Source organism: Odocoileus virginianus, chromosome 11 (assembly GCF_023699985.2).
Source record: "Odocoileus virginianus isolate 20LAN1187 ecotype Illinois chromosome 11, Ovbor_1.2, whole genome shotgun sequence".
NCBI lineage: Eukaryota > Metazoa > Chordata > Mammalia > Artiodactyla > Cervidae > Odocoileus > Odocoileus virginianus.
In genome coordinates this window covers 8,232,381-8,258,907 of record NC_069684.1, presented here as the reverse complement: position 1 = coordinate 8,258,907, position 26,527 = coordinate 8,232,381, and the positions used below count along the sequence as shown (strand labels likewise).

The 26,527-nt window shown below is 43.4% G+C and overlaps 1 protein-coding gene across 5 annotated transcripts in view; it reads left to right on the top strand.

The window, feature by feature from the left end:
- Positions 1-26,527, top strand: part of KCNH1 (potassium voltage-gated channel subfamily H member 1) — a 440,397-nt gene that overhangs the window by 27,600 nt on the left and 386,270 nt on the right. For 3 of the 5 annotated variants that reach the window (XR_011490223.1, XM_070473884.1, XM_070473886.1), the window contains exons 2-4: positions 1,921-2,047; positions 6,324-6,430; positions 22,539-22,667. Coding sequence is in view for 4 of the 5 variants with exons in the window: in XM_070473884.1 (XP_070329985.1) it covers positions 1,921-2,047; positions 6,324-6,430; positions 22,539-22,667 (363 nt within the window). In the remaining variant the exon portion in view is untranslated. The remainder of the gene's footprint in view (positions 1-1,920; positions 2,048-6,323; positions 6,431-22,538; positions 22,668-26,527) is intronic. The other 2 variants (XM_070473885.1, XM_070473887.1) reach the window with 1 other exon arrangement.

The window sequence follows — 26,527 nt, the reverse complement described above, 5'->3', positions numbered from 1 at the left end:
AGGGAAGCCATGCTACAGATCCTTTAGCTTTCAGGTCTCCTGGTGGTGGAGACCACCCAGCAGAGACATCACCTTTCACCAGCAGGGGCTACAGCCGATGGTGAGGGCATAGTGGACCACCACCACCTTTTGGGCCATCAGAAGAGAGTGGTATCCAGGTTCAGTCTGTGTGGCTGGAGCACTGCAGAGAGGCTTCTCAAAGCTGGTGGCAGCCAAACTGCCCCCTTGAATCTAAAAGCTCTCAAATGTCTGCAAGTGTTAATAAGCAAACCAAATGTCACAAAAAACACGAGTAGCTTACTGTATTTAGCTCTTCCTCCTGTGTCTCCTTCCTCTGCTCCTTCTCGCATGGATAGGAAAGGATGATTGTCCATACTGTGAATAATCTGTAAGTGATGTGCTAGAGCCGAATTAACCCCCCAGTTAAGTGAAGACATTACATGTCACCATTACTCCACTCCACGTAGAGTACATGTATAAACAACACCCCTCTGGTTTACAACAAAGCAAGGGTCTGTATGGGTGCTCTTTGCTTCCCTTTGGTAGGGGGAGGTGGGGAAGGGGTGATTATTCTGTGGAAAGGAAAGCATCAAGCCAGAATAATAACTATATTTAAGTTCTGGATGTTATTTGCTTAAGGTCTTGAAAAAAGGGATACTTGATTTCCTGAGCACAAAAGGTATTGAAGACTTTTGATCTTTAAAAATGTAGAAAATGGTGAGAATGTGCCTGACAACCAAACATACCTGGCTTACTTAATCCCTGCATCTGGAGTGAATGGTGGTCTAGTGCTCCATGAAAGAGGTCTGAACTGTACCTTCTGTGGCTCCAGGATTTCAATCAGTGAGAAGGTTTGTCATTGCCCAGCATCTCGAGCAGGTTCCACAGAGCCCTGGTATTTGGGATCTAGTCACTTCCTCACCAAGAAGAAGGGTCTCTGATATGTGTGTTCCAGGAGGCATTCTGCTGTTGTCCCCTCTGCCTCTCTATGGAGGCCTTCTCCTCCATGGACTCGCAATCGCTAATCAGGGTGAGAAAGGCCAGTTTGTCACTTCTGCCCAAAAGACTGACAAGCTAAGATGCTGGGTGGAACTCAGAAGAAATTACTTTCAGTTTCTTGCTAGCTCCAAGTTAGCTTACTCTCCCTGAGATGAAAGATTAGGACTTGAATATGTCTTACAGAAATCAGTGGATTTCTGCAGGAAATGTTGGTTGATTGGTTAAGCATACTTCCTTTGGAGTACGTTAATTTGCCGACCAAGGTCTGTCTAGTCAAAGCTATGGTTTTTCCAGTAGTCGTGTATGGATGTGAGTGTTGGAAAGAAAGCTGAGTGCCGAGGAATTGATGCTTTTGAACTGTAGTGTTGGGGAAGACTCCTGAGAGTCCCTTGGACTGCAAGGAGATCAAACCAGTCCATCCTAAAGGAAATCAGTCCTGAATACTCATTGGAAGGGCTGATGCTGAAGCTGAAACTCCAATACTTTGGCCACCTGATGCAAAGAAGTGACTTGTTGGAAAAGACTGTGATGCTGGGAAAGATTGAAGGTGGGAGGAGAAGGGGACGACAGAGAATGAGACGGTTGGATGGCATCACTGACTCAATGGACATGAGTTTGAGCAAGCTCTGGGAGTTGGTGATGGACAGGGAAGCCTGGCATGCTGCAGTCCATGGGATCTCAAAGAGTCGGACACGACTGAGCAACTGAACTGAACTGCACTGAACCTCAGCATTTGCTTTCCAAATATTTAGTCTTAGAGCTCTGTTCTTCCGTGTTCCTCAGAGGGCCAGTTTCCTATTCAAGAGACTATTTTGGGGGGAAATAAAAAATACCTGGATTGGTTGTTATTTATGTCCTCATTGAATCTCAATAATGTCTTGCCTAGTGTGCCCTCTTCTCCTCCTTCTTTTTTCTTTTCAGCAGACACCAACTTTGTGCTGGGGAACGCCCAGATAGTGGGCTGGCCTATCGTGTACAGCAATGACGGGTTCTGCAAGCTGTCTGGCTATCACAGGGCGGAAGTGATGCAAAAAAGCAGCACCTGCAGGTATTTATGTTTGGGCTTGTTCTGTTGGACACTCTTTTGTGGTATCTTTTTGAAAAAAGAAAATGACTTGCTCAACTTTGGAATTTCCTTTCAAGCAGTTTCATTCAGGAATGGACTTCCCAGGTGGCTCAGTGGTAAAGAATCTGCCTGCCAATGCAGGAGACACAGGAGATGCAGGTTCGATCCCTGGGTCAGGAAGATCCTCTGGAGGAGGAAATGGCAACCCACTCCAGTATTCTTCCCTAAAAAACCCAATGGACAGAGGAACCTGGCGGGCTACAATCCAGAGGGTTACAAAGCGTCAAACATGACTGAGCGACTAAGCACATTCAGGAATACTTGTCACACTATCATCTCTAGTTCACACACTGTACTGGGAAAATGAAAGAAGGCCTATAACATGGTTCCTACAACTAATGAATTTACAGTCAGTGAGATGAGGGAAAACCTAGAAAAACTCAGGAAAATCATTTTATCGGTAAAATGTAAACTCAAAAGTTTGAGGTTTTAGGTGGAAATTATGTGAAAATTAGAAGATTAAACAAAGTTAAATGAAGATGAAATAAAAATTTAGGTCATGAAATTAATTTTAAAAATATATGGTCATTAAAATTGTTTTTTTTTATTCTTTGGCCACATTGAGTGGCATATGGGATCGTAGTTCCCTGATCAGGGGTTGACCCTGTACCCATTCCATTGGAAGTGTGGAGCTTTAACCACTGGACTGCCAGAGAAGTCCCCGTCTAGCCATTTTTGAAGAATAAATGCCATTTTGGAGACACGGGCCATGCTCATAGGGCTTTTCATCAGAAAAAGTGAAGAGACCATGTTTTGCTGCCTTGCTGTTGTCACATCTGTCTTTGATCACTGATTCAAAGACACAAGTGAAGGGTGCTATGCAGCTTGGGTGTCTGACAGGGTTACTAGCCAAGTGGTGCCCTTGGGCAGTGTCACTAGGAAAGCTCTTTCAGAGCATCTCCGAGGTGCTGAGTGCAGCCTGTGGCCCAGACCCTGTGCTGTCTCAGCAAGGTCTCGGCTCCGCAGCCTTCTGCTCTTCTCGCTCTTTGCCTTCCTCAGGTCATCTGGCTTCAGTGGTGCTTGCATGCAGTGGACTCATTTTCCTAAACCTGTGTGCTGTGCTTAGTCGCTTCAGCCATGTCTGACTCTTTGCCACCCCATGGACCATAGCCCACCAGGCTCCTCTGTCCATGGGATTCTCCAGACAAGAATACTGGAATGGGTTGCCATGCCCTCCTCCAGGGGATCTTCCCGACCCAGGGATCGAACCCACATCTCCTGTATTGGCAGGTGGATTCTTTACTGCTGAGCCACCCAAGAAGCTCTTCCTAAACCTGCTAGATCCAAAAATGAACTCATCTCCAAAGGGTGGAAAAACCCGTTCAACCCAGGCATAGTCTTTGGTTCTCAGAAGTTGCATATTTTTGGTATTAAATCAGCCAAGTAACTCATTTGGTGAAAAGTATTAAATGTTTTGAAAATATCATCATTTTCTTACATCTTAGGTTTTGGAGACTGGGAAATGGAAAGTTTAAGCTTCCCTCAAAGTTTTAGAAATTATGACTCAAGTATTACAGTAGAATTCTCTTATTTTCTTGATGTGCTCTTATCCTCTGAGGCATCTGTGTGTCTACATCTCTGTGTTCATATGTATGTGTACAACAGTAATCTGAACACATTGGGAGAGTGAGTTTCGCTTTCTAGTGTGGCTTGAGCAGTCTTTCCTTACCTGTCTTGCTTCTTATTGACTATCATCAAACACTTTAAGAAAATCAGATAAGAGTTCTGGATAATTTTTATGCAGATAAGAGAACTTAGTAAGTTTCTAACTAAGAAACTTATTTCTCTGATGGTGTCCCTTCTCTAGCAGGAAAGGTAGCATGCCCTATGTTAGCTACATTCCTAATAGCTCAGGGACCTTTGGCTTATTTCCTGCATTGCAGGCATCTGAAATCTAATGTCCAGACAAAGGAAATTTGTATCTACCACTGCACTTCAGCTTGAAAAAGCACATAGAATAGGGAAAGCTGGATGTAATGATGGCACTTCATTTGTTTGAAGACTCCATTTAGCAGGGGTTGATTTTACCTTGTGAAGGAAATTGCCAGCCTGTATACCATCATATCACTTAAATGGAGGTCACTTATCTAGCAAATCCATTCAGAAAGGGAAAGTGGGAGGAAGCTAAAAAGGCCTTTGAGCAACTGGCTAAGTGAAATGGTAATAGAGCATAAGTTTTTACCTCCAAAGAGAAAGAAATCCCCTTGTTCTCAGGCACGGCTAATTTAGTTTTGATCCATCCTTCTTTTTAAAGGTAATTCACCAAGCGTGGTTTTCTGTTTTCCTGATTTATAGTTGGAGAACACAGCCCCAGAGCAGCACATTACTTGAGATGGGCACACGGGGAACTACAGATGATTGACTTAGTGGTTTAGGAATTGTGCTTCCTAACTCCTGAGGTTCTTGTTAGCTCTGAAATTCTTTGATTCTGTGATTCAAGTCATTAAGAAAAAGCTAGGTTGTACAGCTAAGGTATGCACAATTTTAGAAGATGTATTGTGTATTGTTGGGAAACCCATGCCACTGCTTCTATATCACCTAAGCCTTGCGGGCTGAGTGTGGCCACTCTTCCTTGTTGCTGTCACCTGAAGGCCTGGAGGGGGACTTGCTCACAGGGTCCACTGGCAGCCTTGTTGGAGGACTGGCTTTTGCAGCCCCATCGAGGGATGGCTTTTCTGCACTTGCATTCTGTTAGTGTCCTGTGCCGTGGTTCACTCTACCAAGTTGGTGGGGGGCATAACCCATTCCTAGAGGGATAAACCTTGGTCTTCAGACCATATTCAGTGTGAGGCCCAAGAAAGTGGATGGTCCTGGCAGTTACTGCCTTGCTGAGAGTCAGTATTACTAGACAGGAGCTTCTACTACCCAGTTTTTTCCTAATTTTTTTTTTCATGCTGCTCTGTTAGTTTACTTTTCTCTAAATGTGAAGAATGAAAAGTGAAAGTCTTAGTTGCTCAGTCATGTCCAACTCTTTGTGACCCCATGGACTGTAGCCTGCAGACTCCTCTGTCCATGGAATTCTCCAGGCAAGAATACTGGAGTGGGTGGTCGTTCCCTTTTCCAGGGGATTTTCCTGACCCAGGGATCGAACCTGGGCCTCCTGCATTGTAGGGAGATTCTTTACCATCTGAGTCACCAGGGAAGCCCTTACTAACCTATTTTAAATGTATTAACCCTTTTGGTTTATTTTTCTCCAAATGCGAGGCGTATGGAAATTAGAAAGAATTTGCAGAGTTTTATCATCTTGATTTTTTTCAACCCAGTTCTCTGTTTTCTTTTTTAGTGGGGGTGTGCAGGAAAAGGAGCTGCAAAGTCAGTGGCTGACTTGCTGAATCTTCTTTTCTTTCCTTAGCTATATCTTGGTTAGAGCATCAAATTGCACCCTTTTTCTTGTTCGATTAGTGACTTTTTGTGATTTTTTTTTCCTATTCACTTGTTTATTTTCTTGGGAATTAGGAGAGGAAAAAAATCTGTAGTCCAAATTTATTCTCCTGTCCTTCTCAGGAAGTCTCCTGGAGTTGTATTTCTAAAATGCATATTTGATTATGCAACTCCTTTGCTTGAAACCCTCCAGTGGCTCTCTTCGCCTTGTTTTTGGGATAAAGTTTAAATTACTTCACCTGGTCTGTAATGCCGTGGTCTCTTCCATGGTCTGACTCCTGCTTACTTCTGTATATTATGTTGCAAATTTTCCCTTCAGCATCTACTTTCCAGGCATACTCACTTGAACCGTATTCAGGTTCCAGAATTAACCTCCATCTCACCCCTGTGCCTTTGCAATGCTCCTTTTTTGCCTTTAATGTTCTTTTCACTCCTTTTCCCAGCTAACTTCCACCTGCTCTTTAGATCTCATTTCTCCTTGCCTCTGGGAAGCCTGTCTGACCACTCAGCCCTCTGAGTCTACTGTTTGTATCGTAATTCCTGTGTAGGGTCATACTGTTTCCTAATCTGCTGTTTAGATCGCTGTTTTCTAGTGTATTTCTCCCATTAGACCAGTAGTTTTCTTGGGGGGAGATGGTGGCGGAGTGTGGATCCCATTTCAATTAGTAAATCTTTTCTGATGGCATACGTGTTTTCAGTGTGTGTGTGTGTGTGTGTTTCACAGTGCATAGCACAGTGCTGGGTATAAAGCAGGTATTCAACAGATGCCTGTAGAATAACAAATACTTGCTCATCTAACTCTTTGGTTGTTTTGCAGTTTTATGTACGGGGAGCTGACCGATAAAGATACCATTGAAAAAGTGCGGCAAACCTTTGAGAACTATGAGATGAATTCCTTTGAAATTCTGATGTACAAGAAGAACAGTGAGTATTCAGAACATTCTGAATCATACCTTGATGTGCTTGGAAGAGCATATCTACTCTTTCTCTATTGCTGTCCTGGGTTTTCTTTTCTCTCGTCAGCTAAATGTTGCGGCTTGAAGCCATTGTGTACGTTGGACTAAATGGTTTGGATTGATGAGTTCCAGTTCTGCACAGGAGCATTTGTACTTCTCACTAACCAGTTAAGACTTCTTGATGTCTTTTCTGCCAAGAGATAGTGTTTTTCCTATTGATATTCTTATGATGGGTTGCTGCTTAAGATGCTTGTAGACTGTAAGGCTGTTTTGCCAGGAGAGAGGAGGTGGGTCAGATTCTCTGTCCAGTTCACCTTCATATCTATTTCCCTCTAGCACTTAGCACAGTGGATATTATCAGTTGATTGCCCAATTAAGAATTTCTGAATAAAATTTTGTTTCCCTGGTGACCCCAGTTTTTTGCAAAAGACAGTATTAATAGTCATATTGTTTGTATTGTTAATTTTTATTTGTTTTCTCTATAATCACTTCTAAAAGTATAGTAATGAAGAATCTAGGCCAATAGCCATACACAAGTATAAAACTTACTTTTCTCTTAGAGGTTTCCTATTGAGTTAGGGAGATGAATTACATTAGAAGTATGAACAGTGGGCCATATGGAAGCATGACAGTAACAGGGTGCATATGTATTGAAGGGTGCTTTCTGTTTTTAAAAACACTATTTGCTTTGTAAAGAATCCTGTTCTTTATATATAGGACTGAACTAGGTAGGTCGTTGGTTCACTAGAAAATGTCCAGAGTGGCCCAGGTGGCACAGGAGGAAACGTGTTTATTTTGGTGGCATTCAGGATGATGTGTTTCACTCTTGAAAGCAAAGGGCACATGTGGCTTTTATCCGGAAGGACCTGGGGCTTTTTTTTCAGTCTGGAGCGCTGGAGCAGACAACTGAGAGGGCTTTTTCCTGGGTGGCCGCTGCAGATGCTGAGCCGAGAGATTATCTTTGAGCATCAGCGACTGTGCGAGGGCTGGTCCCGGGCTTTCTGTCTAGAGCTGCTACCTTGCCTATTTCAGCCCCTCAGCCAGGAGATCTAGTTCCTACCCTGCTACCTCCTCTAGTTGCTATCTTGAGACATTTTGCCAAATAGGGCTGAGAGGAATGAAGTGGAGCACGGTGACCGGCTCTCTGCCAGCCCTTCCTCTGTGGGAACACAACTCAAAGCCGCAGCTCTTCCCAGGAGCATGCCAGCAGTGCCTTCTCATGGGGAGGGGACTCTGCCTGTGTGCCCCGAAGTAAGGGAGTGACTTAAAGGCTTCCCACGCTGGCAGCTTTGTGTGCTGAACAGCGTGGGTTTCCTCACATCACAGAATACTAATTGGGATCCCATGAGGCGCTAGTGGTAAAGAACCCACCTGCCAGTGCAGGAGATACAAGAGACGTAGGTTCAATCTCTAGGTTGGGAAGATCCCCTGGAGTAGGAAATGGCAACCCATTTCAGTATTCTTGCCTGGAGAATCCCATGGACAGAGGAGCCTGGTGGGCTACTATCCATGGGGTCACAAAGAGTTGGACATGAGTGAACGACCAAGTGTATATATACATAGCATAGATCATAAAGACAATGCCCTGCATTTATATTTTGCTTCAGAGTTTTCACGCTTCATTAGACTATGCATTTAACTTGCTCAAAGTCCACTATACATGCTGGGCACTAAAGAGAAAGAGAGGGATACAAAATTAAAACCAAGGTAGCGATTCCACTTGCTGTTGTCTTCAGTGGACATATACTCCAATCCTATTGCACTAAAGTATCTCATTGCACTAAAGATGATTCTGGTATTTCCACTTCTGTCCCTTAGGCAGACAAGGTCTATGCATGGAAGCAGGTCAATGCAACTCATGTTTTTACCAAATTATCAGCATCTCTCCCCTCCCTGGAGATTGTGCTGGGCTTACTGAGAGAGACATGCCAGTCCCTGGAGTGGCATGTCAGCCTGGGCACGGACTCTATATCATGGGTGATATGGAGGCATTCTCAAGGGTAACTGAGGTCCTATGAAACTTTTACCTTAGCTTTGATTTTAGAAAATACACTCAGTGGAATGTATGACTCCACTTTATTTAAAAATGTTGATTCTCTAAGCCCAGTGAGGTAGGCGTGGTGGATGTCATCTCCATTGTATAAGAAGGTAAATTCCTCACTCAAGGTCATGCACAGCCAGGACCTGGTTTCCAGTGCTTCCTTATGGCTATTTTCTCCAGACTGGGTTAGATTTAGTGGGGGCACAGGGCAGGACCTCCACATATGATGATGCAACCCTGCATAGGGGACAACTGGAAACCAGTTTGCTTGCTGAGTCCTCAGTGTACCCTGACCTAAAACTGCACCTGTGCTGAGGGGTGAACTTCTCTTTTGGATTTGCAGAAGGATGTCCGGTGCGTGTGCAGGAGTTCCGTTCAAGGTTCAGTTTAGTTCAGTCGCTCAGTCGTGTCTGACTCTTCGCGACTCTGGACTGCGGCACACCAGGCTTCCCTGTCCATCACCAACTCCTGGAGCCTACTCCAACTCATGTCCATCATGTCAGTGATGCCATCCAACCATCTCATCCTCTGTCTTCCCCTTCTCGTCCCACCTTCAATCTTTCCTAGAATCAGGGTCTTTTCAAATGAGTCAGTTCTTCGCATCAGGTGGCTTAGGTATTGGAGTTTCAGCTTTAGCATCAGTCCATCCAATGAATATTCAGGAGTGATTTCCTTTAGGATTGACTGGTTGGATCTCCTTGCTGTCCAAGCGACTCTCAAGAGTCTTCTCCAACATCACAGTTCAAAAGCATCAGTCCTTCAGCACTCAGCTTTCTTTACAGTCCAACTCTCACATCCATACATGACTACTGAAAAAACCATAGCTTGGACTAGATGGACCTTTGTTGGTAAAGTAATGTATCTGCTTTTAAATATGCTGTTGGTCATAGCTTTTTTTCCAAGGAGAAAGTGTCTTTTAATTTCATGGCTGCAGTCACCATCTGCAATGATTTTGGAGCCCCCCAAAGTAACGTCTGTCACTGTTTCCACTGTTTCCCCATCTATTTGCCATGAAGTGATAGGACCAGATGCCATGATCTTAGTTTCCTGAATGTTGAGTTTCAAGCCAACCTTTTCACTCTCTTCTTTCACTTTCATCAAGAGGCTCTTTAGTTCTTCGCTTTCTGCCATAAGGGTGGTGCCATCTGCATACCTGAGGTTATTGGTATTTCTCCTGGCAATCTTGATTCCAGCTTGTGCTTCATCCAGCCTGGCATTTTGCATAATGTATTCTATATATAAGTTAAATAAGCAGGGTGACAATATACAGCCTCGAGGTACTCCTTTCCCAATTTGGAACCAGTCTGTTGTTCCATATCCAGTTCTAACTGTTGCTTCCTGACCTGCATACAGATTTCCCAGGAGGCAGGTCAGATGGTCTGGTGTTCCCATCTCTTTCAGAATTTTCCACAGTTGTGATCCACACAGTCAAAGGCTTTGGCATAGTTAATAAAGCAAAAGTAGATGTTTTTTTCTGGAACTCTCTTGATTTTTCTATGATCCAGCAGATGTTGGCAATTTGATCTCTGGTTCCTCTGCCTTTTCTAATCCAGCTTGAACATCTGGAAGTTCATGGTTCATGTACTGTTGAAGCCTGGCTTGGAGAGTTTTGAGCATCACTTTGCTAGCATGTGAGATGAGTGCAATTGTGTGGTAGTTTGAACATTCTTTGGCATTACCTTTCTTTGGGATTGGAATGAAAACCGACCTTTTCCAGTCCTGTGGCCACTGCTGAGTTTTCCAGATTTGCTGGCATATTGAGTGCAGCACTTTCACAGCATCATCTTTCAGTATTTGAGATAGGTCAACTGGAATTCCATCACCTCCACTAGCTTTGTTTGTAGTGATGCTTCATAAGGCCCACTTGACTTCACATTCCAGGATGTCTGGCTCTAGGTGAGTCATCACCCCATCGTAATTATCTGGGCCATGAAGATCTTTTTTAGACAGTTCTTCTGTGTTTTCTTTCCACCTCTTCTTAATATCTTCTGCTTCTGTAAATCCATAGCATTTCTGTCCTTTATTTAACCCATCTTCACATGGAATGTTCCCTTGGTATTTCTAATTTTCTTGAAGAGATCTCTAGTCTTTCCCATTCTATTGTTTTTCTCTATTTCTTTGCATTGATCACTGAGGAAGGCTTTCTTATCTCTGTTTGCTATTCTTTGGAACTCTGCATTCAACATGGGGCAGAAATGGACGCAGATAGTGTTGGCTTCTTCCTAGGATTCTGTTCTTTGCTGCAACTCCTCCAAATCCTACCCTCTCTTGAGGAATTTAGAAACTTTAAATTATTTTTTAAGTATGGGAATTTACAGTTGCACCAAATTCTGTGCCTTTTTTCCAACAGCTTCTTATTGACCAACTAAAATATACCTCAAAGATATTGTAGGTTACATTCCACAAATTTTAATTTCCCAGTGCATGTAAAAGTTGTGTTTACACTATAACTGTAAACATAACTGTTTATTAAGTGTGCAGTAGCATTATGTCTAAAAAAGTTCATATGTCTTCATTAAAATTAACTAATTAATTTACTGCTAAAAATTGCTAACCATCATCTGAGCCTTCAGTGAGTTGTAATCTTTTCGCTGGTAGATGGTTAGAAATACTGCAAAAAAAAATTACCAAAATATGACACAGAGACATGAAGTGAGCAAATGCTGTTGAAAAAATGGCACCAATAGACTTGCTCAATGTAGGTTGTCACAAACCTTCAACTTGTTCAAAAAAATGCAGTGTCTGAAGCACAATAAAGTGAGGTCTGCCTGAACTCTGTTAGACCCTGGGCTTGTTCCTAGGAATGCGGTTATGAAAAGACAGACCCAGCCTCGGCTCTTGCAGTGTTTGCAGCAGTCAGGGGCGGCATCCATAGTATAGAGCTGTAGGTATTTTGATAGCAGCACACCTGGGGATTGTCCCTTCACTCCCAACATAGGAGGTCAGGGAGGGAAGTCTTCCTAACAAGCAGCAAATTCATGCAGAACCCAGAGGGTAGTGCTGAGTTAGGCAGAGAGAAGGGCAGGGAATATCCCAGGCCGATGAAAGGAATGTGTAGATAACAACAGCAGTGAGGGAGCACTGAAGTTTGAAGAGACATTCAGAATGGTGCTCCTCAGACTTTGATGTGTATATGAAATCACCTGCAAATCAAAATTTGCATATTTCTATTCAGACAGGTCTACCAAAGGGTCTGAGATTCTGCTCCAGGTGCTGCCAGTGCCGCTGGCCCACGTATCACATTTTGAGTAGCAAGGACAGAAAACAGCCACAGTGAGAGCTGACTTCCATGCCTTTCTCTTTTACAGCATCCAATGGAGTGCCTAACACAGAAAGTGCTCCACCTGAAGTGATGGAGCAGTATCTCTTGAATAAATGAGGAGTCGTCAGTGAAGCTGGAGAGCTTGGGAAGGGCCAGTCATGCAGCCACATTTAAGACTTTAGAATTTATCTTAAGGGTAGAGGTGGTGGGACCAGAGAGTGGGGTGAGGGGCATTGAGGCGTTTTAAGCAGGGTTTATTTTTTGTTCAGTCACCAAATTGTGTCCAACTCTTTGCAACCCCATGGACGGCAGCATGCCAGGCTTCCCTGTCCTTGTCCCAGAGTTGGCTCAAATTCATGTCCATTGAGTTGGTGATGCCATCCAGCCATCTCATCCTCTGTCATCCCCTTCTCTTCCTGCCCTCAATCTTTCCCAGCATCAGGGTCTTTTCCACTGAGTCAGTTCTTCACATCAGGTGGCCCAAGTATTAGAGCTTCAGCTTCAGCACCAGTTCTTCCAATGAATATTCAAGGTTGATTTCCTTTAGGGTTGACTGGTTTGATCTCCTTTTGGTCCAAGGGACTCTCAAGAGTCACCTCTAGCACCACAGTTTGAAAGCATCAACTCTTTGGTGCTCAGCCTTCTTTATGGTCCAACTCTCACATCCGTACATGACTACTGGAAAAACCATAGCTTTGACTATACAGACCTTTGTCAGCAAAGTGATGGCTCTGCAGGGTTAATTGTGTATTAATCAGATTTTCATTTCAGAAAGACAGTTCCATCAGAGAGTGGAGATGAAACAAAACACAGGAGACTTTGTTAGGAATCACCCCAGTGACAAGGTGGTTGTGGGCTGCTGGGGGAGGGATGGGGAAGAGGCAGTTGAGATAGAGAGGTATCTAGGGAAGTGGGAGGAGGCTGAGTGTAGGGACTTTGCTGGTGTTGCTTTCTGACGGGCAAGTGTCTAGCACACAGGCCTCCTGGAGGAGGTGCTTGGCATGTGTTTAGTGAGTGACTTTAAAGCAACCTGATATTTATCAAGAAACAAATGGCTGACCAACGAGTGACTCAGAGCAAGCGCTTCAGAGCCAAGGAGCAAGCTGTGTGAGGCTGAACTGACCAGCAGTGGCCTGGGAGGAACAGATTGAACAGAGATGGATGGGAGGAGGGGAAGGAGGAGGCCGAGTTTGCAGCTCCTTTCACAATTTGTAGTTCAGAAACCCTCAGCATTTTAAAGCTGTTCAAAGTCCCCTGAAGAAAAAGTCATTCCTTTGAGATTTTAAAATGTGAAATGTCATTATTTAAAGGAATTTTTTTCTCTGATATTTAAATGGTGATGGGTTAGTCTCTAAGTCATGTCTGACTCTTTGAAACCCTATGGGCTGCAGCCCACCAGGCTCTTCTGTCTGTGGAGTTTCCCAAGCAATAATACTGGAGTGGTTGCCACTTCCTTCTCCAGGGGATCTTCTTGACCTAGGGATCAAACTCGGGTTTCCTGCATTGGAGGGAGATCCTTTATGGACACCAGGGAAGCTGGAAAACACATATGAAGGCTTAAAGAAGAAAATCACTCACCTCAAAGACTCCAAGAAACACTACTATACCTTACATGTTTTGGTGTTTCATCTTGCAGATGTTACATAATTAAAACTTTTCACATGTGCAATATGAAATCATACCTTTAATCTTTTATCATGAAAACGTCGTAAAATATCCTTAAAAAATTCCCCATACGTATAATTTAGAAGCAATTTTATTAATACTTCCTTTATTGTTGGATATTTATGAACTCTAAATTTTCTTGATTAAACACAATGCTGGCATGAAAATCTTTGTGCAAAGGTATTAGTTGACATTCTGAAATATTTCCTAGAAGTTTAAAATTACTGTGTCAAAGAATGTGAACTGAGACATTTTGCCAAATAGTGTTCCAGAATTGAACCCATTTCCAAGTTCACTTGCAGACTGTGAGTGTCTGACTCATTGAACTGCTCCAGCATTGAATATTGAATCATTTTAAAAGATCAAATTGCCTACAATTACAGTTCTTTTTTTGTTTAGCAAGTATTTTTAATGCAAGTGCGACTGAAGTATTTTTTCTTATTTCATATCCGTTTAAAATTACTTTTTATATTAATTGTTCAGATTCTTTGCCATATGTTCCATTTAACTCTTGTGATTTTTCTCATTGGTTTTCCTCATAAACTTTTAATAAATTGGTTTGTGCCCCCCCTCAACTTTCCACCCCCCATTAGGATTTGCAAGGACAACTTTGTAGAAAAGATCTACTATTGACAGGCATTCATGTTCTTGTTACCTTTGGCAGAGTTGGGAATAATTATCAGAAGGCTTGTTTTGGAATGAGTGTGTGAAATACTATTATGTATCTTGGAGACTGGCTTATTTGAAATAGACTGGCTTATCTATTGGGCAGTCTAATCAGTAAACCTGTGCCTTTTGGTATTGCCGTATATTTTGTATCAATCCTTAATTCATTCTCAGTATGCAGGATAAGTTTCTTACATTAGTGACAGTCATCATTCATGAACTCATTTAGCAAATATTTAGGTGGTCATTTTTGTGCTGGTCAATTAGTTTCTCCATTTTTCAAGGAAGAATGTTAAGAAGCATTAGCCATGAGTGAAAGTACTCCACCCTCAGGCCAATACTCCCCAGCAAGTGACTTACTCTGCAACTCATGATGTGACTGGAAGCCGGGGTTTGGAAGCCGTGGATCAGCTTCTCCAGCAGAGAAGCGTGGGAAAAGGCAGCTTAGAGCCGGGAGAAGCTGCCTGCCAGTCCTTACTGATTACCTACTGCGGGCCTGTAGGTTTGAACCAAAGAGATCCACTTGTGAGAAGCCGACTCTGCCTTGAGGGGGTGGCGATCTAGTTGTCAAGACAAATCATCTCTTGCCTAGTTTGCCAACAGATTGTCTGGTTTTTTTCCCATTCATTTTGACTGCTCTGGGTCTTCATTGCTTGCTCGGGCTGCTCTCTAGTCACAGGAGCGCAGGTTTCTCATTGTGGTAGCTTCTCGTTGCTGAGCACTCAAGGGCATGCGTGCGTTTCAGTAGCTGGGGCTCCAGGCTCATGGGCTCAGTAGTTGTAGTGCATAGGCTTAATTGCCCTGAGGCATGCAGAATCTTCCTGGATCAGGAATCGAACCTGTGTCCCCTGCATTGGTAGGCAGATTCTTTACCACTGGACTGCCAGGGTGATTACCACTGTGACCACCACCAACAGATTGGTTCATTTATTTGTTCAGTACTAGAAGCTGTTTATATATAAGGGATATTGATGCTAAATCACATGTGTATTGAAAGCCATTTTGCCTATTAAATTTTTTCTCTTTAATTAAAGACTTTTAGAATACCATATCTGTTGTTCAGTTGCTCAGTCATGTCCGACTCTTTGCAACCCCACGGACTGCAGCACGCCAGGCTTCCCTGTCCTTCACCATCTCCCATCTCAAATTCATGTCTATTGAGTTAGTGATGCCATCGAACCATCTCATCCTCTGTCATCCCCTTCTCTTCCTGCCTTCAATGTTTCCCAGCATCAGGGTCTTTTCCAGTGAGTCAGTTCTTCCCATCAGGTGGTCAACATATTGGAGTTTCAGCTTCAGCATCAGTCCTTCCAATGAGTTATCAGGACTGATTTTCTTTAGGATGGACTGGTTGGATCTCCTTGCAGTCCAAGGGACTCTCAAGAGTCTTCTCTGACACCATTTTTACATTTTTTTTCTCTTTGATTAAAGATTTTTTTAATACCATATGTAAATTTAAAAATGTTTGTCAGTCTTTTTCTTTATGGTTCTAACCTTTATATAATACTTAGGAAGCTCTTCTCCTTGCCTAAATAATAAAAATATTCTTCCATTTTCCCTTCTGGTACTTTTATAGCACTATTTGTTATCATCAACCTCTTTCTTTCCAATTTGAAATGCTCTTTTTTAAAATGCTAAAAGCTCACATTCATGTATTTGTGTCTCTCCTCTTTTTTTTCAGGAATCTTTTTGTAACTTATTAGCTTTGTGAGTTTGGTTAAAGTGCCTTCCCACTTGTGTTCTCCATGTTTAAATTAAAGATAATGTCACAGTAGCAGTGCCACCTCACAGAGTTGTGAAAAGTAAATCATGATGTGTCAGGGTTTGGCCCCATTGTAAGCACTCAGTAAATGATATTATTGGTTTCATTTTTGCTTGTTTTAGGGTCACTGCCATTGGCTCCTAATTACTATAGTAAGTAATCCGTGTCATTAGTTTTCTTTTCAAAAATTTCTTGGCTGTTCTTCCACCTTTATTTTTCTACTTGAATGTCGATTCATCAAGCTCTGAGAAAAACAAATGAAAAAAGAAACAATTGAGATTCTAATTGAAACTGCATTAAATTTATATATTAAAAGAAGAGGTTTGACATCTTACAGAATTGAATCTTCTCACCTATAAACAGTGTAACTCTCTCCTTTATTGAGGTTTTGTTTTTTGCTCTTCAATCAAATTTAAATTACATTGAGGCTTAAGCATTGCATTTTTTAGCTTTTCCCTTGTCATGGTTGAGACTGGCCCTTTTCCTTATGAACAGGTGAAGGCAGCTTTGGATTTTCATTAAACTCCTTAAGAAACATTCTCTTTTACAGTCATATAAACACCCCAGTGAGGTGAGATAGAACATTTCAACCTTATAGATGAGGGAAGAAGGGAGGGAAGTAATAGTTTTATATATCCATGTATCAGGCATTTCCACTTAATCCAAAGTCGATCTTATGGCTCAGTGGGTAAAGAGTCCACCTGCAATGGGGGAGACCTAGGTTTGATCCCTGGGTTAGGAAGGTCCCCTGGAGAAGGAAACGGCAACTCACCCCAGTATTCCTGTCTGGAGAATCCCATGGACAGAGGAGCCTGGCGGACTATAGTCTATAGAGTCGCAAAGAGTTGGACAGGACTCTGACACCCTAAAGCAGATCTAATGTAGATCTACTCCGTTACACCAAAGTAGTAAATCTGCTACACCTAAGGTAGATCTAACACACTAAAGTAGATCTATTATCCCCGTTTTACAAATAAGGAAACTGATTCTGAGGGAAGTTCAAGTGACATGGCCAAAGCATACAATAAGTGAAGACGGGACTCAGACAGAGGGCTTGGGATTCTGAATGAGTTGTCCTGAAGACTAGTGGTCACAACTTCCCCATCCTCTCTCACCTTCTCACACTTGTCGTCTGTCTCAGTAAAGTTGACCAAAACCCTGTTGGTCCGTCTCCCGGGGCAGACTGCCATGCTCTAGTTTCTGGACTCATCCCAGTGGCTCAGCACGGGCAGCCCTTCCCAGGAGCCATTCGCAGTGGCTTGGTGGATTCTGTTGCATTTGAATGTGACCTGGGGCTTCCCAGGTGGTGCTAGTGGTAAAGAACCCGCCTGCTAATACAGGAAACATAAGAGACGTGAATTTGATCTGTGAATTTGGTCAGGAAGATTTCCCGGAGAAGCGAATGGCTCCCCACTCCAGTATTCTTGCCCAGAGAATCCCATGGACAGAGGAGCCGGGCAGGCTACAGACCATAGGGTCTCAAAGAGTCAGACATGACTGAAGTGACTTAGCACGCGCACATGTCATCTAAATTTGAATGTGGCCTGGATGCCCGGCTATGGAAAGTACCTGAAAGGATGTCCAGGGTCGGAGGGAGACTGATGGAGGCCAAAAATCCCGTCATACACCTGCACCTTGCTGCTTTGTTGTCTGACTGCTGCGGTTGAGAAGCTCTATAGTGAGATCAGGTTGTCAGGTTCATCAGTGCACAACGCAAGGGCGCAACATAAGGGATGGCCATCACAGAGTGGCCAGGGGAGGAGCCAGGCCTGGAACTGCCCTCCCACTGCGCATCCTCAGCCAGAAAGGAGCTGCAGCCCTTGCCATCAGTGGCATCTGTTTCTCCTGGATTTGGGTATTGATCTTCCTTTAATAGAAAGTTTTTTTATTGACCCTTGGTTCTTTTCGCAGAAAAAAGACATTAAGTACTTGCTTTTTTTGGTTTTCCCATGGTAGCCACTTGGGTGAGGAGGCAGAATTTTAACCTCTTGCTGATTTTGTGTGTGGGTGTGTGTATTTGTGCATTCATTGTCTCTCTTGTATCTTGAGGGAATAAATCCTGCTCTAGAATCTGGACTTTAGAAGAGATTCCCAGAGGCAACTGCTCAGGCCTTTGCCCCCAGACAGGTCTTCATCTGAATGGAGACAAACATTTCTGAATATACCCTGGGTGCATCTGGAGGGTGTAAGGGAACCTGAGTGGGTGGGGCTCCAGGCTCTGGATATTTCATGTTTGCTTGAAAGAACTGTTTCCCATATTGAGACTTTGAGTAATGTTTCATTAGCTAAAAATGCTTTCCTCTTGTGAAGCGAAAGGTTAAAATGACTGGTCTGTGTTACCTAGGAGGGACTCATATTCTCTTTTGGAAAAATTTCAGAAATGAAAAATTTGAACCCATTCTTCTTGCTTTCATAGATTGTTTGGCTAGTGATAATCTGGGGGAGAGAGAGAGGCAGGGCTGAGTAACTGTGAAGACAATGGAAGTAGGATTTCTTTCTTTGAAATTCAGCAGGCATTTCTAGAGCTTGTTGCGTTTTCATAGCTCCAGGCTGGCACCTCCTGGAGCTGAGCAGCATAGTCACCTCATATGACCCCATGGGTAACACTGCTCTGGATGGCATTGGACTAGGGATGCAGGACCATGAGACAGGAAGAGATCAGGTCTCCTGCCCTTGGAGCTCGTTGTCATTGTTCATTGCTAAGTGGTGTCCCACTGTTTTGCAACTCCATGGACTGTAGCCCACCAGGCTCCTCTGTCCATGGGGTTTCCTAGGCAAGAATTCTGGAGCGGGTTGCCATTTCCTTCTCCAGGGGATCTTCCCGACCCAGGGATTGAACCCATGTCTCCTGCATTGGCAGGCGGATTCTTTACCATGAGCCGTCAGGGAGCCCTAAAGAAATAGTCCTTAACTGTTAAGGTTTGATGGGGGTCAATGCACATTTTCTTTCCCTGTCCATGATCAGAAGCAATTGAGAGAAATTCAGGCATTAGGAAGGTTCAAATATCACCTTGATGACTGGTAAATCTGATCCTAGAGGATGTATTTTATATCTGTGGGAAGGTGAGTTTTTAAAAGTGAATACTAGAATCAAACAGACTTATCCACCCAACACAGCTGTCTACTAAAAAAACTTAGTCACAGTCTGAAAATTGAGAGTTATTTTATTTGGTGGGAATGTTAAGGGCTCCAAATCCAGGGGGCAGAATCTCAGTAGACCTGAGAAAACTGCTCTGAGGAGGTGGGAGTGGGAGTCAGGTTATATACAAGTTCACAACAAAGTGGGCAGGGAGTCTGACCATCAAAGATTACTGCTACATTGTAAGGAACACCAAATATCAAGCTAAGGGATTTAGCTTTCTTTGTAAGAGAAGATGCAAGCCTCTGGGCTCACTGAATTCATTCCGTTCACATGTACCTAAGCTATCTAGGGCCAAACCCTGGCTTAAAAAAACTTTTTTTAAAAAAAATTTCTCATATCCTGTCCCCCACTAAGCCCCCCAGCTCTTCAGCAATCACTGTTAGGGGTGACAGCATTTGCTGGATTGCAGGCCCTTTTGGGAGCCTTCATTCACTCAGATGGCAAAGAATTCGCCTGCCAATGCAGGAGACCTGGGTTCAGTCCCCGGGTTGGGAAGATTCCCTGGGGAAGGGAATGGCTATCCACTCCAGTACTCTTGCCTGAGAAATCCCATGGACAGAGGAGATTGGCAGGCTACAGTCCATGGGGTCACAAAGATTCAGACACGACTGAGTGACTAACACTTTGATTCACTTATGGTGGCTTGGAACTGCTGATGGCTGTAACATTTCTTGCCCACCGATATGGCAGGGCTATTCCCCTGCCCTCTGACCTCTCCCCTAACATTTATAGAATGGGGAAGTAGAGTAGAATGCTCCCTAATCTCTTAAAACAGCAGAGGAGAAAAAGTGGCCAGGCTGCACACGTCCAGTTCTTACCCCCATGTTGCCAACCCAGGGGAAAGGTCTGGAGTGTTACACTCAAAGGTGTCCCTCCACAAAAAACGCCAGGTATGGGAAAAGGAGGGCTTCCCTGCTGGCTCAGATTGTAAAGGGTCTGCCTGCAATGCAGGAGACCTGGGTTTGATCCCTGGCTCAGGAAGATCCCCTGGAGTAGGGAATAGCAACCCACTCCAGTATTCTTGCCTGGGGAATCCCGTGGACCAGGTTCCCACCCTCAACAAGCCGAAGTGATCAGCTGGAGAGGAACTCTTAAAGTAATAGATACTGACTATATGAATTTTTGGCACAAGAAACAGATTTGGATATTGAAAAGGAATGATCGAAATAGTGCGTGTTAGTCGGGGAACATTTCTGGAAGGAAGCAACGGGCCGCTTGGTAGAGAGACGAGCACAAAGCTTTAAATGTATAGAAATGGGGGAAAGTTCTTGAGGAGCTTGAACTATGGTAGATGAAAAAGGCCTCCCAACGTGACAGATACAGTGGCTCTGTGACCTGGGAGATGTGGATTAGTGTCAGCAGTCTAAGTGGTCATAAAGATTAGATGGCACAGCCCCAATTGGAACAAGTTCACAGACACCAGGCCAGCTGGTGCAGCGCCGTGGAAGGCCCACAGGAGGCAGTTATGACGGGGGTGGTTCTGGGGATTCCAGCGAGACCAGGCTCCTGGCAAGAGACAGCGTGAGTGGGGGGCCTCTCTTCTGACTTATTACTAGTTTGATAAATCGGGTTGCTTTCTCATTTACCCAGCTGAAAGAATATAGCTTTTAGCTTAGTTTTCTTTAGAGCAAAAAGTAAAGTGGTTTTTTTTTTCTTCTTCTCTTTGTTATATCAGCTAGGATGCAACTGAGAACTGTGTGTATGTAGGCTCAACTGGTATGATGATTTTTCTTGAGTTTTCTGTTGCTTAATTGAAAGTGGGTTAAAATCCACTTCAGGTTCTAAGGAGGATCCTGGGAGGAATAGTAACACAGACCTTCCAAAAACAGTGGACAATTCAGAGGCCATGTCTTTCTTGATTTTGGAATTACTATATGATTTTTTTTTTTTTCTGGTTGTGCCATGCATCTTGTAGGATCTTAGTTCCCCAACCAGGGATTCAACCCTGGCCCTTGGCAGTGAAAGCATGGAGTCCTAACCACTGGACTGCCCCAAACTGATTTTCAAAACACATTTTTCTTAGGGTGACATTATGGTATATTCTAAGAGTACCCAGAAACTGGTAGGTAAAAAGGGAAGGGACAATAGAGGTTTAAAATTAACTGTGGATGAATATATAGACAATCAAAATTTAAGGAGAACTTAGTCCTGTCTGATCCATTTGCTGCCTGTTTGACCATACATGGTGGGGTTATTCATGGTGGGGTTATAACTTAACTGTTAAGTTAAATTGATTAATCCTAGTGTTAATCAGAGATATCTGTCTGTGTCATATAGTAGAGAGTTTGTTGTGACTGTAGGCAGAGACCTAGGTGACCAGTTGAGAATGTATTTCCATCTGCTTGCTATCTCCTAAAATAAAGTAATAAAGGTAAAATGCTGAGTCCAGTGCCTTGTGCAAAGGAAGCTTCTCTAAGACTTAACAACATGGAGAAATATCTACTGTATTTTAATTTGAAAATGGTTATAGAATGGTATGTAAAGCAGTATCCCAGCCAAATAGCTGTTTAGTTCCTATAAGCCAGATGGTGTTTTAGGAATTAGGTGCAAGAACTGGAGGAAGTGAACCTACCATTGCTTTGTGGCCTGTTTAGTTTTCTTACATAAGAGAGGTTGGTGCATCTTGCTATGATGTCCTCAGTAGATAGAAAACATCTATTTCTTTTCCTTCTTTATTTTTTGGGGGAGCCACAGACTAATTTTGTGCAGATATTTGTCCAGAGATACAAGAGTAGGTGACCTCTCTGAGAGGTCAGTCACATGAGCCTGGCCCATCTTCTCCTCCTGGGGTTTAGGGCAGTGCTTTGGGGGAGCTCGTTTATCCCTCACTTTAGCCCAGGAGCAAGGTTTGGAAGTTGAAACACATTCACCGAACGTTCTAAAGCACTAAGTAATCGCAGCCCAAACCCCTCCGGAGACCTCCCTGTCTGGGGAAGCCTTGGCTGGGAGAATCATGGTGATTTTCCTCCTTTCTTAGTGTGTCCTCGTTTTGCATCGTGTTGGACCTTTGAGGTTTTTATTCTGGGGAGAAAGACTTAGAAACGTAGTTTCTAGCCCATGGTCAAGTAAGCATTTGAGTCACAGTGATGGGTTTCCCAAACCAAATTTTGGCACCGGAGCCTTCAGTAATGGAAATTTGAGTTCTGTGCTCTGCTGACCATGGATGGTGCCACCCATCTGGCCCACACTCCTTGTTTGGTCTCTGTATGCCCTAAGGTAAGTCTTTAGGTCTCTGTACCTCAGTTACTTCCGTAAGATCAGGAGGCATTTCCAACCCATTTTCTAACCATTTCACAAGGGTTAAGAAATCTGTACTTACAGAATTATTTGAACAGGAGAACCTCCCCCACTGAGTAGTTACTATGAAACTTTTATTCCAGCAAGAAGAAAAATTAGTGGTGTAAAACCCCAGAACCTGAAGGAATGAAGCCATTCTAAAAGTGAATTGATGTTTGTGCCAATTCGTTCCCAAGGCCTTATGTTAAGTCCCTCTAATGAGAGTGCAAATTACTGACCAACCTTTTGGTATTTCTTTCAGGGACACCTGTGTGGTTCTTTGTGAAAATTGCTCCAATTCGAAATGAACAGGATAAAGTGGTCTTATTTCTTTGCACTTTCAGTGACATAACTGCTTTCAAACAGCCGATTGAAGATGATTCGTGTAAAGGTTTGTAATTCTGATTTGTACAAATACTTTTAAATCTTTTTTATTTTTTTGTCTATAGTGTGACTCTTTGTTACAGAGAATTTGAGGTTGCCACAGCAATCTCTGCACAAGGACCAAGATTTAAACTTTAATTTGTGTTGTGTAAAGCATTGTATCATTCTGGAATGCATTGAGGGAAACGAAAGTGAAGAAGAAAGCTTTGGTTAGGAAGGCATTTTAATCAGTTTCATACCCCTGGAGATTAACCCTTTCCAAGTAGACAGAAGAAGGTAATTGGGCACCTCTGGTATCATTGGAACCTTTGCAGGTTTTCACATGACAGATGTCAGTTAACCAGATGAGTGGCTCATGACCACATTCATCTTACTTCTATATACATTTCTTTAAATTTGACTGAGTTCTAGCATTTTCAGAGTGTTGAAGAGATTTTAGCACATCGCTACCTCTGTGGTTGATTAAGTCTGTGGCTGGTTAATTCATTGGAAACATGGCATTAATGAGGCCAGAGTCTTCAGTAACATTCCCATATGGGTCATTTAATCAGCTCGGGAACCACAGATTTTAGCACTCATCTCAGCCGTATCACATACACCTATTGTTTGAATAACGCTGGGGACCTAGGAGAGGAGATGGCTCAGGATTTCTAGAACATCGATACTCCTGAAGTGGTCCAGCCCATTAGGCTGTCAAACCCAGAAGTCTGGAATTAGGATGTTTCAGAGCACTCTTTTCAAAGATAGCCAAGAGGCCAGGAGCTCTTTCTCACGGCAGTATTTCCTGGCTGGGCGGCTGATTTTCCAGTTCTACCTGAGACCCTGCTCCTTGCATTTTTCTGAGATGCAGCAGAGAGATAGGAGTGAAGTTCAGGGAAAGTAAAACTGGGGCATATTATCCTTGATGTGACAAAACTGTGATTGTTAAATGGCAAGAAAGGAAGAAATAAAAAGCTATCCCTGGCTGCTCCCTCTGGGGCTGTGTCCTCTGAGGATGCATAAAGTCCTACCATGTTTGGATGCTCATTTTTATAGAGTTCAGAGCACAATGCTGTGCATACCAGTGCATCCTATTTTTTTTTTTTTCTTTTTACTATCTATAGCTCAGTAAATCAACGACAGCCTGCCTTTGGGTTTCAAGACCAGAGCAGATGTAAATAAAGTCTCTCCACTTGTCTCAGCCTCCTGCAGTCTCCTTTTCTCCTGCAGATTTGTGATTCCCTGATTTCTGGTTTCTGACTCGAAGATTTCTCAGGGCAGTGGCTATCACAGGGCGATAGACTCACTCATGATGCATGTCATCCTGTTACCATCTAGAAAGTGCGTTCACTTTTTTAACCAGGTAAACACATAAATAGCATTTGAAAGATAATCTGATATTTTGACACTTATTTTTGCAAGTTTTCTCTGAAAAAATGTGAACTAGGGGATGTAGTTGAGTCAACATTTTCTTATCACCACCACTGGAACATTTTCAGGTGACGAGAAGGGACTGTTTAGCAGGAAAGGCTGAGTCAACTTAGAGTACCCACCACATGTGCCTAGGGGTCCGCATGGCATTCTCGGGGAACCTGAAAGAAGAGACGAGTCAGACTGATGCAGGGAGACTCACTGAGGCTTATTTTTCATGCATAAAAATGCTCCACTTCATTTGTCCTGCCTCACTCATGTCTTTCCCTTGTGGATAAAAGTTTTTGCGTGCACACACACACACACACACACACACACACACACACACACCCTATTCCCTGTTAGCCAAGGGAACCAGATATGAATTCTCTTTGTCTGTGAAATACATAGGAGTAATACATGGCTTCCTTCCTAAAAATTTAAAATATACATGTGTGTGCACGCACACACAAGTACACACTCTTTGGCCCTCAATATAGGAATGCAGATGGTGGATCATGTATAATGTTTCCTCCAAGACAGTACTTTATAAGCCTGTCCATTTCAAATGCTATGGCAGATATGTTTAGACCTTCCCACTCGTCATGTCACCATGCCTCTGATGCAAGTGGATATGGTGGTCTGTTTAGGACGAGGTCAGATTTTATATTAGTCTGTTGATGATGGAAAAGCATGATAATTCTCCAGGTCTTATTTGTTATAAGTCTATAAACTGCAGTTCTGGCTGCAAGGGTCCAATATAACGGTGGGAAGATGTCTTGTGGATGGAAAATGCACTGCTCTGTGACTGGGTGATTCTCCTGACTTGACATTTCTCCTTGGAAGTGTTCTCATATTGCGAGATTCCAGCTGGTTCAGCTGGGCTTTTAGTGCAGCACCTCAGTTAGCATAAAAAGTCTGAGTGTTGGTGACCCAGGCTTGTACAGAATTCATCTTTTTTTAAAAGATTTATTTACTTTGGGCTGTGCTGGGTCTTTGTTCCTGCACGGGCATTCCTCTAATTGCAGTCAGCAGGAACGACTCTCGTTGTGGCGTGTGAGCTTCTCATTGTGGGGGCTTCGGGCTTCAGCAGCTGTAGCAGGCGGGCTCCATAGCTGCGGTTTTCCGGGCTCTACGTCAGAAGCTCAGTAGTTGAGGCACATGGTCTTAGTTGCTCCATGGCATGTTGGGACCTTCCCAGACCAGGGATCAAACCCATGTACCCTGCATTGGCAGGCAGATTCTTTACCACTGAGCCACCATGGAAGCCCATAGAATTCACATTTGAGGTGGAATGGAAGGATGGATAATTGAAAAACCCAGAAAATCCCCAGGTATTTGCTCTTTGGCATAGCAATACGAGATGTTTTCCCATTAAAGTCAGCTATGCTCAGATTGTCTTTAAAATGACTTTGTTTTCTCTGATTGCTTTGTGCCTAACTTCAGGGCTTGGGAGTGGGATGAGTGCATCCTAACAGTAATTTGAGAAGCCAGTTGGTGCCTCAAATTTTCCCATGAACAACCCACAAAGGGGAGAACACACAGGATCATTGGTGATAGACTATTTTAGCATCTGACACAAAGTAACTCCCCATTGGCCCTAAGCTCCAATCACATGTGATGGGCCCTGCGTATGCTCTCTAAGCCCGCTCTTTTATTTAGTGTATCAGTTCTCATAACCCTTTTCATGAATTATCTAGACCTCTGATTGCCTCATCTCCTCCTTCCTGTTCATCTTTTGGCTGTTTCCCTTGTTCTCTGATAAAAAAAGTGCCCACAAATGGCATGGAGCAAGGGGGTGAAAGTCAAGCTAGCTTTGCTGTTTGCTAACAGCTCTAGTGTATGTGTATGCATGTGTGTGAGGTGTGTGTCTGTGTGTGTGCATGTGTGTGTGTTTGACGGCTGAAGGAGAGAGTAGGTGGGAATTCTTGGTTGAAATGAGACTCAGGGACGCTCCAGGGTTTCATTTGTTCCCCATCTCTTGCTCTTCTGTTACTGTGGATCACTGGGAGCCAGCTGCAGGCTGTTCGTCTCTGTTGAATCCGCCCTTGTAAACCAGGCAAGTGCGTAGAGAAGAATTAGAGTGTGGGGCTCAGAGTTTTTTCCACATTGTTCACCCCACGATGAGTCACCCCTCTTGTTTGCTCTCTTACCTCACTGAATAATCTCACATTAAAGGAGCAAATTCATTTTCAAAGATCCACACACTTACTTCTAAATTCAGGGTTAAAAATGAGCCAAGAGTGGACAACAAAATGAATGTAAAACTCTGAAGGGGATTTTTAAAGGCCAGTGGTCTAGAGTATTCAGGACTGAAGGCTCTGGCAAGCTGCCCTGACTGCTGACCCTTCTCCACGAGGCTTCACGTACGTAGGGGTACACATGAGGTGCTCTCAGGGAAGAAAGAGGCTAATAGATACATAGCACAGGCCCCTCCTCCCCAGTAGTCACATTTTCTCTCTCCGTCCTTAGGATGAT